Source organism: Lepidochelys olivacea (assembly GCF_965140295.1).
Source record: "Lepidochelys olivacea isolate rLepOli2 genome assembly, chromosome: 3".
Taxonomy (NCBI): Eukaryota; Metazoa; Chordata; order Testudines; family Cheloniidae; genus Lepidochelys; species Lepidochelys olivacea.
The window spans coordinates 78,465,726-78,480,558 of record NC_140413.1 but is presented as its reverse complement, the minus strand read 5'-3'; the positions used below and the strand labels follow the sequence as shown (position 1 = coordinate 78,480,558).

Sequence of the window (14,833 nt, the reverse complement as noted above, 5' to 3'; positions counted from 1 at the left end):
TTCTTTGGAAGAAGTGAAAGGTGAACCTGAGAAGGGCAGGTTCTGATAAGTCCCCAGAAATTCAGGTGCAAACTTGAAGATTCGCCACTCCTGCATTAAGCTCTTCAGTTAAAAAAATTGGGCTGGAAACCTCACAAGAATAAAATCTCTCACAAAACTGCCGGCACTTTCTGGTTTCTTCCAGCCTGGGAATATTACAAGAGCAGTGTCTCTTGCACTAGTCAGAGTGGTAGCCGTGTTAGTCTGTATCAGCAAAAAGAACAAGGAGTACTTGTGGCATCCTCTAAATCTAAGAGACTTGTTAGTCTTTAAGGTGCTACAAGTACTCCTCGTTCTTCTTGCAGTAGTGTATCTTGGTATAATGAGCCAGATTGATGTAAATCAGCTTATCTCTAATGATTTCAGCTGAGGCCCAGGATTTCTACTTCCAGTCCTGCCCAAAACTAGATTCCTCATAAACATGTAGAGTTAAATATACTTTGTCATTTCTTTTTGTATCTAAATAGTTGCCTGTGCCCAACTAAAGGTTCTAAAGAAATGTGCTAAGAGGCAAATCTGAAGATTTCACACTTGGATCCTGGGAATCCTTAAAGATTGCAGACCTGTACATTAATTAAAGTTTAAAGAAAGGGAATGTCACCTGAAGAATTCATTTCTTATTTTTTTTAATCATCCAGGTAGATCCTCATAGCTGAATTATAGCTGCTTTAAAACTCTTCTCTGGACTAACAATCAAGATCAGCCAGAGAAAAAGCAACCATCCCTTTCTGAGAAATCAATGGACATATTGATCTCTTGTATAAAAACCCCCACATAAAACAGCTGAACTGAGTAAAGTCTGACTGCATCTGCAAGAGCCAGGTGCCCACTTAGCGTAAATAGGTGTAGCTCCATTGATTTTAACAGAGCTACAGAGCTATCACAACTTACACCAGCTGAGGATCTGGCCCTTGCCATTCGAAATGGTGTTTTCCCTCTCAGGATAGGGAACTGCATCCATAGTATTGATGGGAAAATGATCCATTGAGCTTTTGGGGATGTATAGCAATGCATGACATTTTCTGCTGCTTTGGGGACTACTGTGTGTGTTAGTCATTTTTTTATTTAAATTCTTTGATTCTCTAAAAACAAAAATCATTACCAGCTCACATCAATAAACATAAATGGGTGAGAGTATACATTCAAATTATGCCATTATCCCAGTGAGTCTGTTGAGCCATCCATTCTGGTCTTGATATTCAAATCTCCAATTACCAGTTATTTTGTATGCTTCTCTTGCCATTGAAGGCTGCATGTTCTCACTGAGATGCAAATTAATCCATATTGTTTTCAGTTTTAATATTCCCCATTCCTTAGGGGTTTTTGTCCCAAATGATATATATGGGGCATTTTCCTGCCTTTTCAGACTTACTGTGGCTCACATTAATGATAATGAGAATTACCCATGTGGATCAAGGGGAGAATGAAACTCCTGCTTATTTCAACATCCTTAAATGGAGAAAAAAAGGTTAGTCTGAATATAATACAACATTATGCTTTATGACTTTACAAATTTTATTGTAAATCATCAGTCAATGCAATAGCCAATATTTTACCATTCCAAACCATCATAATTAGGAGTTTCCATTGTCCTGTATGACAGTTACTTTTTTTTTCCTTTTTATTTAAAAATTGAACTTGTTTAAATGTGCATTATTTAACTATATATATTTTTTCAGAACCTTTGCTGAAGGTGTTTTTATTTTATTTTATGTTTTGTTTATTTTGACAAAAATAACCTGTTCTTTATACCACATCAATGGGATGAAACTCTCACAAGCAGAGATTTTATTTTCCTGATGCCTAGTCATGATGAAAATGGCCAGCTCAATGCATATGAAAATTTATGGGAATTGGATAGTATACCCAAAATCCCAAATAGCGTATTATAACCCCTGCAATGTTGGTGATCTATATTATACTTTTGTACTGGAAAAGTGAAACGTTATAGAATAATTCTTTTGGATGATAACATAAAATTGTGCCTTGCGTAAACAACTATTCACTTTCCTCACCGATGACCGATTTCTTATTCCTTTAGTTCTAGAACTGTTTGTTATAGATTAAATAAATAAATAAATAAAATAGCCAAAGAAAATGTTTTTTCCTGAACTAAAAAACCAAACATCTTTATAAACTTTGGTAGTAGGCATAACGTTCCTAGAATTATACGTTTTGCTGCATTTTCAGGATACAAATTTACAGGGTGCAAGATTTAACGTCAGTGGGGCAGTTTTTTTCAAAATGTTATGTCCTGAAACCCACTACAAGCAGGATGGGTAAATTAGGTTTGTACCAACTAAGGGCCTAACCCTGCAATAGGTGTCCATAGCAGGAGATGTACAGCAGTCCCAAAGAAGTCACTGGCTTATGCTCAGCAGCAAGTGTTTGTAGGATTGGGCCCTCAACTGAGATTGCTATAAGTAGCAGAACTGACACAAAGTACTGTACATACATTGCTCAAATCACACAGCAAAAAAACAAAACAACTAAAACTGACATAATTTTAATGCTTTTTTTTTTTAATTTTGTGCATTGGATTCAAACAGCAAACTGTGTGCACTTCAACTGTTATCACAATGTGGCCAAGAGTTTTGTGTCTTTTACCATTTACACACAATCGTTCATTACAGTAGGTTATCAGCCTAGTGGAAACCAGGAGTGTAGCATGGTAAGCAGTGCTGGTAGTGCACTTAGCTTTATTATCTAACTTGAAAATATTTCTCTTCTAAGATTCCTTTTTCTTGATAAAAATAGTTTTCACCAAACGTTGGTGATGCACACGCACTACCATTCATGCTTGGCATCACACCCCCGGCCAGAACGCATGTTCTTATTTTGTTGATAAAAAGTATTACAAAAATTTCCATACAAAAAACTATTTTCATAGAAATCTTGCATTTCCACAAATAAACCTGAACATTTTTTTGAAAAAAAAACTGCTCAAGAATTTTGTTCATTTAACACTGTGACCGTATTGATAAATGCAGTCCTCTTTAAAGTTCTCCACATTCACTTCTTTTAGGTGACCAATCCCCTTTTCACTATTAGCAAGAATTGCACAGGCTCCATTGAGTTCAATTAGTAGCAGGACCAAGGGTTTCACAACTCTTTTTGGCTAAAATACAGGCCTTCTATGTGCCAAATACACTTTATTTTTCTCTTTTACAATTAAAGAACAAAGTAATTGCTTACAGCTAAAGATTGTAAGATACATTTCTTTGTCAATTTTATGTCATCAAAAATTGGGTCAACTTTATGGTTTTCACACATCAAAATTCCAGCCCAAGTAAATTAAAAGGAAATTATTACTGCCTTTTTTACTGACATTTTTTTATTTTGATCATTGACACAGACACAGTCCAAAAGCAGGTTAGCATCCCCATTTTTATCCTATTCATGAGATTCAGATTTCCTTTGCTTTAAAACTCCTCCCATCCAGTAAGCTCATATCGCCTCTGCAGCTGGCAGTTACAGTTTGTAGATATAGGCCAGCAAATAGTAACTCTTCTATGCTTGAAAGTTCTCAAGAACATACTCTGTTTTGAGACATTACTGTTTGAAGACTCCTTCGGTGGTTAGTTACTATGTCAGACGTTTATTCTCCACCACCTGGCAACAGTTGAACTTCAAAAGGAACCTGCAATTTCTCACTAAGACTGCATTTGAAATCAGCCACAAAACTCACATGAAACATTCATTCATTCATAATGGTGGAACCCATGACAAACAGTGTAACCCCTGCATAACTTGGTTGATCCATGACGCTTGTGATTCGAGTCTGGCCATTGCAACTGCTTAGATCATTGAGTCTCTAGTTCATAGACACAGCGGCATGAGGTAACTCATTTTATTTTGCACAGGTTGCATATTTCCACAGGAAACATTCTCGCAAAGTTGTTTGAAAAAAAAGAAGACGACAGTTTGTGCTTGGGGTATTTGGCCTCCCAGCTCTATGCCATGGTTTCTTTACCTGGCAACCTTCTGTCATTAAACGTGTGCATGTTGATAACTTCTTCTGTTTTCACAATAACAGGGGCCTGTGGTTTGTGTTTTAACCGACGTTGACACTTCAGAGACATCCTCAGCTCCTCTACCATGGCACTACAGAAGGACCTCTATAGGGGGAAATTTAAGGATGAGGAGAAGAAGAAGAAGGAAGAAAGAAAAAAAAAACAGTTGTAAGAAAATAAAGTTGCAATGTCTAGAAGCAGATTCACTCTTTTGGAACAGCCTTGTCAGTTTGCCATGTTTCAGCCTGCAGCTCATAACAAATTGCTGTCTTTTAAATATGCATCACATAATAATTAAAATGACTTATCAAGCTGTGATGGCTCATTGAAAATTTCACCTTGTCTCTACAATTATTTATCTGCCAACTAGTGTCTCGTGATGCACATTATATGTAAAGAGATTTCAGACAGATGCTCTGTTAGCATAGTTTAGCCTTACAGGTTAAAGTTTCAATGTACATGTTCGCTAAATACTCTGCAAATCTCCCTGCTTTATATTTTCAAAATAATGTATTTCAGTCCTATAAAATCTGAGTTGCTGCTTTTCAGAAACTTATAAATGTTTTGTGTAAAGTTAGCTTAAATTAACTTTAAATTAAATTTAAATAAGGCAGAACTTGAGGTCAACAGTCATGTCTGAAGTTAAATGGAAAACAAATACCCAATATCTTATTTTGCATCTCTTTAGCTTCAAATCTGCAATAGTCAGAAGAGCTGTTGTTCACAGAAGAATATTGTTCAGAGAAGAGGATTTGCAAGTAAAATAGTAGATTTAGTTTGAAACTGAGGTGCATAAACTCCTGAGAACAACCTGTTAGGTAGATGTTTACTGCATGTTCCCCATATGGGCTGGATCGTCAGAACCTTACTTATCTGTACAAAGAAGTAAGGCAACATAAGGCCCTCCTTACACACTTGCTCAGCAGCATTCAGACTTTGATCACAGCTGCTTAACCAATACTGCATTATGTGCAGGGAGGAAAGTGAAGATGGGAGGACCTTGGGTCTGAACTCTTCTCCTTCCCCACCCCTGCCACACTCTCAAGATCCAATAGTTCAGTCACATTGTGGGGAGTAAACTGTCCCATGAAGATGGGTGAAGTAACTTACTCCTCCTGAGAGCAAGGGGCCAGTGTGAGAGAAATTATGACTCTCTGAGCTCAGCAACATACTGCCCCTCATTCAAGACAGATTGCCAAATTACAATCTAGCCCTTTGTGGAGGTCATACGAGGTCACGTGAAACCCAGGTGGGACAAACCCTCCTAAAACAGATTCTTGAATTGTGTTAAGCAACTCCTAACCAGTATCTACTTTTATGTGATTTGTGATAGGTCAGCAGTGAATATTCACCTTGTTCACTTTTTCCTAGCCTCAGGGTTCTTGTTTGATTTGTAAATAACTCACTCTACATGAGTTCACAAGTTCTAAATGAAGCCTTACAATTCCTTTGAAATTTGGTTATTACTGCTGACTCTCAGTGCAGCAAGAGGGAAGTGTGCAGAACAGACCTAGATTAGAAATGGTCAAAGCAGAGATGGGCTGAGCTGTGTCCTTGGCTTTTGTTTTATTCCAGTGCCATAACAAGCTCATCAGAATAAAAAAATATATATTAACAAGTGAGCACAAATGAAAATATCTTTTCAAAATAAACCCAGGCCACAAAGTGGTAATAATTCAAGGAGCAATGATACGCTCCAACTTAAGCATATGTCTACTGTAAGGTTTACTTTTTCCTATTAAGAACAATTTTCTCCAAAAAATAGTGGTTGGTAGTACCCATGCACTACAATGTATTCTTGGGATTACACTTGTGACAGGAATCCTTGCTCTTATCTTCTGGATACAATTTATTACTACAATATTTTATGCACATGTTTTGTAAATTAGTGAATTTAGTGCTTGAGAAAGATATAAAGCCTTGGATACAAAAGGGGGATTTTCAATGGGAAACAGGGAGTTAGACGTCCAATTCCCAATGAAAGTCTAGAAAAGGTGGGCATTTAACTCCCACTTGTGCCTTGGAAAATCTACCCCAAAGCCCTCTCTTTATTCAAGAAAAAAGTAGTAACAGTGCAGTCTGACTCATCTGTCCCACCACCATGTTCCAGCCTTGTCCACGGAAGGAACATGTCCAAGGAAAATTCATGCTTCAGTTTAAGAGCTCACCTAAAATTTTCAAAATGGACCTAAGTGACTTAAGAGCCAAGTTCCTATTTTCAAAAGTGACTTAGGCAATTAGGAGCCTAAGTCTTATTGAAAGCCAATGGCATATAGTCTCTGAAGTGTTTAAATCACTTCTGAAAATAAGTATTAGTCTCCTACATCACTTTTGAAAATTTTATCGCTTAGTTTCTCTGGTAAGATGCTGAACAAGAGCTCTGAAAAGATTGGGGCTTTTATGGAATAGATTTCTGTCCCTCTACAGCTGGATTGAAACCACGAACGCACTGAGCATAGGTTACTAAAAATTTGGCAGAAAGTACCAACATTCAGTCACTATCACTGAATAGGATTCCAAAGGTGGTCAAGAGGTGAAAAGATGAACATTCTCATTGCCAATATCGTGGCACATAGCATTCTGAAAACAATATGAATTGGTGTTACAATGTCTTTGTTTTTGTCTTTTGCAAAAAGCAGCTAGGGTGTACTGGTGAAGTTGAACCTATGTTCTTAGAAATACTACATTTCTATTAGGGCTGTCAAGTGATTAAAAAAATTGATTGTGATTAATCATACTGTTAAGCAATAGAATACCAATTATTTAAATATTTTGGATGTTTTCTACATTTTCAAATATATTGATTTCAATTACAACACAGAATACAAAGTGTACAGTGTTCCCTTTATATTTATTTTGATTACAAGTATTTGCACTGTAAAAATGAAAAGTAGTATTTTTCAATTTACCTAATACAAGTACTGTAGTGCAATCTCTTTATCTTGAAAGTTGAATTTACAAATGTAGAATTATGTACCAAAAACCCTGCATTCAAAATAAAACAATGTAAAACTTTAGAGCCTGCAAGTCCACTCACTCCTGCTTCTTGTTCAGCCAATCACTCAGACAAATCACTCAGCTGCCCGCTTCTTCTCACCTGAAAGTGAAAACAGGCATTCTCATGGTACTGTTGTAGCCGGCGTCGCAAGATATTTACGTGCCAAATGCTAAAGATTCATATGTCCCTTCATGCTTCAACCACCATTCCAGGGCACAAGTGTCCATGCTGATGAGGGATTCTGCTCGATAACAATCCAAAGGAGTGTGGACCGACGCATGTTCATTTTCATCATCTGAGACAGATGCCACCAGCAGAAGGTTGATTTTCTTTTTTGGTGGTTCGGGTTCTGTAGTTTCCACATTGGAGCGTTGCTTTTTTAAGACTTCTGAAAGCATGCTTACATCTCGTTCCTCTTAGATTTTGGAAGGCACTTCAGATTCTTAAACCTTGGGTCAAGTGCTGTAGCTAGCTTTAGAAGTCTCACATTGGTAACTTCTTTGCATTTTGTCAACTCTGCAGTAAAAGTGTTCTTAAAATGAACATGTGCTGGGTCATCATCCGAGACTGCTACTACACAAAATATATGGCAGAATGAAGGTAAAACAGAGCAGGGGACATACAATTCTCCCCCAAGGAGTTCAATCACAAATGTAATTAACACATTTTTTTAATGAGCGTCATCAGCATGGAAGATTGTCCTCTGGAATGGTGGCCGAAGCATGAAGGGGTAAACGAATGTTTAGCATATCTGGCACATAAATACCTTGCAATGCAGACTACAAAAGTGCCATGAAAATGCATGTTCTCACTTTCTGGTGCCATTGTAAATAAGAGGAGGGCAGCATTATCTCCTGTAAATGAAAATAAATGTGTTTGTCTTAGCAATTGGCTGAACAAGAAGTAGAACTGAGTGTATTTGTAGGCTCTGCAGTTTTGCATTGTTTTGTTTTTGAGGGCAGTTATGTAACCAAAAAAAAATCTATATTTGTAAGTTGCACTTTCATAACAAAGAGATTGCACTACGGTACCTGTATGAGGTGAATTGAAAACTACTTTCCTTTGTTTATCATTTTTACAGTGCAAATGATTGTAATCAAAAATAATATATACTTTGATTTCAATTACAACACAGAATACAATATATATTAAAATGTAGAAAAAACATCCAAAATATTTACTAAATTTCAATTGGTATTCTATTATTTAATAGTGTGATTAAAATGGCAATGAATTGTAATTACTTTTTTTTTTAGTTAATCGCGTGAGTTAACTGTGATTAATCGACAGCCCTAATTTCTACAATTGAATGTTTCCATCTGAAATGCTTTTAAAATATTGTTTGAGATGGCAATGATATATGTTGACCTCTCCCATTCCTACAACTAAACTCCTCATCCTGTTTCTTAATATACCGTGCTGTAAACCTCTAATATCTGTTGTCACACATACTTAGTGTACCAAATACTCACCAAAACCCAGATCTCAAGAAAAAGGGCCAACACATAAGACTCTAGGGCTTACTCCTAAATCTCAATATTTGTTAAAATGAGCTCCATAAAATGAAGATCATTTTAAAGTCTGACAGTTTTATGATGCAGATAATAAATTGGTCATGTCAATAATTACATTTAATCTAAGAGAATACATAGTATATACAAGTTTCTCCTGCCCTGAACTTTCAAATTAGTTTGTCTAAGTTCATGCAAACTTATCCCCATATGTTGTACTTAAAAGAGTTAAACATTATATTCACTGAAACGTAGAGCATTAACTTTTTAAAGCATTAACTTTTTTATGACAACTATATATTAAACATATTATGTGCCTGAAAATAATAAGAAGTTGCACTCCCAGAAAGTACTCTTTTTGTGACCAATCATTAAGAGAAACAGACACATTCTTCTTGTAAATTTAATTCTCTGCTAAAAGCATCTTTATAATTGATTCTCCACTTCAGGCTATATAAAAGTTCACAACTTGCACCTTTGATTTTCTTTGGTTGCAAAGTGGGTTCGAGGAAAAGAGGAAGAGGGCATTTTCCTATGTTGTGCAAAGTAACGTGCAGAACGGTTTACAAAGGATTACTCTCTGTTTGGCATTTCTTTAATTAAAAATTCTACCCTGATCCCTCTTAACTCCCACCAACTCATATTTTTCTGCCTACAGAAAATTCATTTTTTTTTCAAAGAACTGTACATTGTTAGGTTACACCTTTGGGAGCAGTAACACATGGAGTAAGAAAGAAGCTATACACTGCTTTTTGTAATTGGTAGATTACACTATTTTCTGAGAGGATTTTAGAAGATGTAATCAAATGTTTTTCCCAATTTCAAATGTTTTTTCAAATTATATTATTGTTAGAAAATCTCCAAAGTTTGGCAAGATTGCAAGATGTATTTTAGAAATGCTTCTCCAGCTTGAAGATGAGCTCTTTGAATACATCCTGAACAATTTTTCAAAGATAATAACCTTTTGCCCCTTACTTACCTTCTGGACCTCAGGCATGTTACAAAAACATCCACAATTATTGAATTTTGGCTACCTCTAAGCCGTCTTGCTAAATGTAACCATAAGTAAATGTTGCCTGAAAGTCATTTTAGAGAGAATCAGATAGCAGATGATTTGAAAAAAAAGTTTAAAATTCTACACACATTCTCAGAGTTAAATGTAGTTACTATAGCAAAATTAATAATCAATATATAACATTGGGTGGGAAAGTACTGCATTTATAGTCAGAAGGTTAAAGTGTTCAAAATAAAGTTTTAATCAGCATTAGCGTTGTATGTCCTTCAGCCTCTGACACAAAGGGACTTTGCCAGAGCTCAGCTCCTTATGAAGTGTAAAGAATTAAGCTGTATCTACTTCACCCCATGTCACAGCTGCCAGCTCATATGGTTTCAGTATAATCATTTCTTACCATTGTTTACAATCTATGCAGACAGTTTGTGCCCATTCTGGAGCCTGAAATAATGTGGGTTTGCATACCCACAAGCATGAATACCAATGTTGGACAGTTTTTAATACAGTTTTCTTATATTGCTATATATCACGTGTAGAGGAAAAGAAATTAGAAACCACATTAATACTCCTCAGACCCAACATTATGAATCACTATAAATTTTGCTTCTAATGACTGTAAAAAGAGCAATAATTATTGCACCCATAAATATCAAAGCATGAGAGCACAAAGTCAATGCAGAAAATATATGCTTTAGATCAAGAAAAACAAATGGAAATAATGAACAAACCACCAGTACAAACATTGCCTGGAAACAAAATATTATGAAAAAAAGACAGAAATGGTATAGCTGTGTCTCAAATTCTGAATTAAACCAGCATTATTCTTTTTCTATTATTATTAAAGAAAAAGACTCAATGATTTGCTCTTTTATAAATCTGTCTCCTTTCTTCTTTGATGGAGTTAGTGTAAAATTGACTGTCGAAATCCAGTATGAAATGACAAGATTTACTCAGAAGTTCATTACCTCCAGCCTTGCATGTCAGATATTATTTGAAGCCTTGTTAAAATTTCTTAAAGCAGTAATGGCAGTAATCCTGCAGCTTATATCAGATGTTATGGGTCAATGTTCTAACATCTACTAGGACATATCAATCAAACTGGTTTTCATCTTGTAGAAGTTGGCTGAGAGTGGATTCATAGCCCTGCCCTGAGCCTCCTTTCTAATCAGTTTCTGCTTCCATATGCCACTTCCCCAAGGATTTTGAATGATGTATAGTGAGGACCTGTCATTCCAGTCTCTTATATGCAAAGACAAACACAAATCCTAGAAAAAATGTTTCCACAGGACAGATGCAATTACAGACATTGCAGCAACTAATGGAATATAAGAAACAAACTTATGAGGATGGGGTAGAAAGAGGGAAAATAAATTGCACTTTGAACCATTTCACTTTCAATTTATATTTAAAAACATATCTGCACCAATAATATTTTTAGAATGCTAGCAACCAATATACATTTGGACAAGAAGAGTTGACTTAAGGTCATATATTCTCTAAAAATCGTGCATTAAAAATGGCATATTGTTATACAGAATTTTCCACTGTATACATTCTTGGTCCAGTGCAAGTGTAGCATTCAAGTATTCTGCAAGCTAAGTATGAGAGCAATTAACTGCAGTATTCACAAATACACTTTCTATTTAAGGATAGCCAGCTCTTTTGCCAGATCATGGATCAGGATCTGAATTAAGTAGTTAGGATTTCAAATCAAAATCAGTGGGAGGTTTGAGCAGAGACTGAAAACAAAACAAGGCAAATGTAAAACGATCTGAGTCCATACGTTTCTTGTGGTGGTTGAGAAAGCTTTTCCTTCACCATAGTATTCATGAAGTCCTGACCAGTAGAATTATTCCAAGTGATAGACAGCTTGGTGGAGCTGGGGGAGGCGTCACTTTGAAACAGAGTTGAATGTTGATTGTGATAAAGAACTTTCTATCTATCTTGTGGAGAAAATCAATCAGAATCTGACTTGATTTCCCTCTCCCATAGTAACAAAACTATGCTGGGGATGACTAATACAACATCTTCTCTGCCTACAAGTTTCAACGAGTTGTGCTCACTGAGATTCTAGAGGTGCTGGATGAGTTTAGGCCCATGACCTACAAGATGATCCTTTTCCACTCATTACTGGTAAAATCAAGCAGAGCAATAGACCACTCTATTATAGATAGTTATTGTGTCCTAATGGGAGGGCAAGGTGCAACTTCCCTCAAATCGACAGAGTTTATGGTCATGTTCAATGAACTATTGCTTGATGACAACAATCTAGGCAGCTACTCTCCAGTCTCTAACCTTCCTTTTCTGGCATTGGTAAGTGTGAAACTTGCGGTGAAGTCTTCCGACTTCTTGGACCCCATTCAATCTGGTTTCCAACCTGTGTACGGCATGGAGACTGCATTAGTTCCCCTGGTTGATATCATCCTCCTAGCGATGCACAAACGTTTCTCATTGATGATTGCGTTTAGATCTATCAGCAGACTTTGATAGCACTGACCATGAGGTTTGCTAACTCACCTGTGGACCTAAGTTGGGGTGGATGGGATTGTACTTGTGTGGTTCCATTCTTCCTTCTCAGAGAGATCCCAGAGGACGGTACAGGGCAATTGATCATCAGCCCCGAGGGTTCTCTCTCATGCGGAAGTCCACAAGGTTTCTTTCTGTCATCCTTCCTCTCAACATGTATGTGAGGCCACTGGGGGGAGATAATGAGACAATTTGGGCTGCAATGCCATCAACCTTAGATGACATACAGCCCTACATCTCTGTTTTGTCAAACCAGGATGGTGCAGGCTTTTGCACTTCCAGTGTCTGGCTGAAATAGGGGTGTGATTGAAGTTCAATCCAGAGAAGATAGCTGTTATAGTGGAAAAATAAAGGGAAGCATTTAGAAGATTGCCCTCATTATTGTAGGTTCTGTTCAACCTTGACAGTGAGATTTGCAGTCTCAGGGTTCTTCCAGTTTCCTGAGTGATCCTGTGTTTCCAGTGGCCAGGATTGTCATTTCTCTTTTGTGCTTGGGTAGATAGTGACAACAGTTTCTACCTGATGCAGACCTTGTCACAGTTATCCAGATCTTTGTGTCCTCCAGTCTGGATTATTGCAATCCATTCTATATGGGACTACTACTGTGGACAAGTCAGAAACTAAAGTAAGTGCAGAATGCTGCTGAATGCTTATTAGATGATCTTAGCAATATTGGAGCATATTACAGCAGGTCAGGCACAGAGCTGATGCTAAGCAGATATATAACAAAAAACACAGAACTGGCTGTATGCTTCAATGTGCAATTCAAAGTATTATTTTAATTTAGAGGTGCTATATGGCTATGGTTCTTGCTACATAAGAGCTTCCCTGTCTTCCTACAGGGCCTGATCCTAGCTGTACTGAAGTCAGGCAGCTAGCTGAGATCTTTTGCAATCAGCTTTTAGATTTGAAAGTCTGGTCACTCAGGGTTTATCATTCTTGATCATGGTTCTGAATTCAGCTTGTCCAATGGAGCTCAGGTTTCTTGTCCCTCAGGGTACAGTGTAAGGGAATAATTGCAAGAAGTGTACTGAGCCTTCTTTTGGGGCAGGCTGTACATGCAACAGCTTATGTTCAAAAATATTCACCATGTACTTGCATACAGTGTAAATCTCAAAACAAATAAACAAAAATAATTATACAACATAGAGCCTTTTGGAAATGGTGACTAGTCACATTTTATGAAGTTATGTCTAAATATCTTTATGCATATTTGTGAATGCTGAGTTAAAATTATCAGCAAAATATTGACTGTAAAATATTTAATACATTTTAGGGGTGAAGGAGGTTATATTGCACTTTTCATAAAAAAATATGGCATGGCCTTGAATCCTACTGAGTAGAGTGTTAGTACTAATCTCATATACATTGTTTCCACTGTGTTAGCAAAACTGACAAATGATAAATGATACACTCTCAGATTGTGCTAGCTAATACAACATGAAAATGCATTTCCTGTTGCAGGGACCAGAGGTGTCTTAACTCCAACTCCAATCAGTTGAGGGTGCTAACACTCTACTGGAGTGAGTTCACAGACCCACAATAAACTAACAGATATCCTAATTTTGATCTGGGGTTGACCTGAACTCAATTGTGAGACATCCCAATATTCTGACCGTTTGTATTACCCTTACATTTAATGTAAATAACTGTAAACACAAACATTTATAAAATGAGGATATTTTTTAGACAGGACGTACTTGATGTAACATCAAAAGAGAAACAATGAGTATTAGGAGGACTTGCATTTTTGGAAATATAGTAACATTTTATTCTCTTGAGAACAAATGAAACATTTTTAAGAAGAGTCAAGAATTACATTTTTTATAGTTTCTACCTTCCCTTGGTAAGAGGAAAGCTGGTATGAAAAAGGGAACAGACAAAGATAATTTTTAAACGCAACATTAAATTTATCTGTGTAGAAAGCATCAAAAATGTTCATAAATCAAAACTGGAATTTAGGACCAGATCCTGCAATGAGCACACAGATAGGCAGGACCTCTGGACCACTGAAGTCACATTCATATGTATGGGCTTGCAGGATCAGGACCATACTGTGAAATAATTCTCAAGGAGGCCATAATCAACTAGACAATTTAAAATGTGTTTCTCTATTCTCTTGTTTATACTTCTCAATGAATTCAAATTAAAAGCAAAATACCTCTGTGTCATTGTTCATTGTCATTGTTAAACTACAATCAAAAGTCAAAATAGAGATCACGTTTTAAATGTTTTATTGTTTGAAAATTATTTGAAAAATGTCAGGTCAATGAAATAAAAATCTTCATTTCCATTGTTTTGCTCTATTTGTTACACTTTTGGCTTTTCACATCTTTAACAGCATAAGGTTTTCTTTTTACATTTCCTGCCATTGCAAAATATCCCTCCAATATAAGCAGTAAAACAATTTTAAAGAGGGCACTGCATTAGAATTCAGCTCTCACTGTATAGACCAAAAAAAAAAAAAAAAAAGATACACACAAAACCAGTACAGTCCTTCCTTATGGAGCTCAGGGATTGAGGGATGAGAAGAGCTTCCAATTTTCCATCTGCCTAACTGCAGAATGCAGATGTACCAAGGTTGGGAAAATGTTCCATTTATGAACAGTCACAGCTGGGAATCTGTTATTCCCAGCCAACTACAAGAACTCTCCGGTTATGCTAATGCAAAATATAATATAATTCAGGGTGCATCATTATTTTGTATTTTTATAAAGTTTATTGGGATACATTT

General features: G+C 36.5%; 1 protein-coding gene across 3 annotated transcripts in view; it reads right to left on the bottom strand.

Annotated features, from left to right (window-relative positions):
• Nucleotides 1–1,762: 1,762 nt before the first annotated feature.
• GRIK2 (glutamate ionotropic receptor kainate type subunit 2) overlaps nt 1,763–14,833 on the bottom strand; it is a 626,152-nt gene continuing 613,081 nt past the window's right edge. Inside the window, exons 16-17 of one of the 3 annotated variants that reach the window (XM_084624593.1) lie at nt 12,091–12,268; nt 4,023–4,157 (exon numbers count right to left, since the gene is read on the bottom strand). In XM_084624593.1, coding sequence (XP_084480719.1) covers nt 4,144–4,157; nt 12,091–12,268 — 192 coding nt within the window. In that variant the 3' untranslated portion in view covers nt 4,023–4,143. Of the gene's footprint in view, nt 4,158–11,843; nt 11,951–12,090; nt 12,269–14,833 lie in introns of those variants that run through there. The other 2 variants (XM_084624592.1, XM_084624594.1) reach the window with 2 other exon arrangements.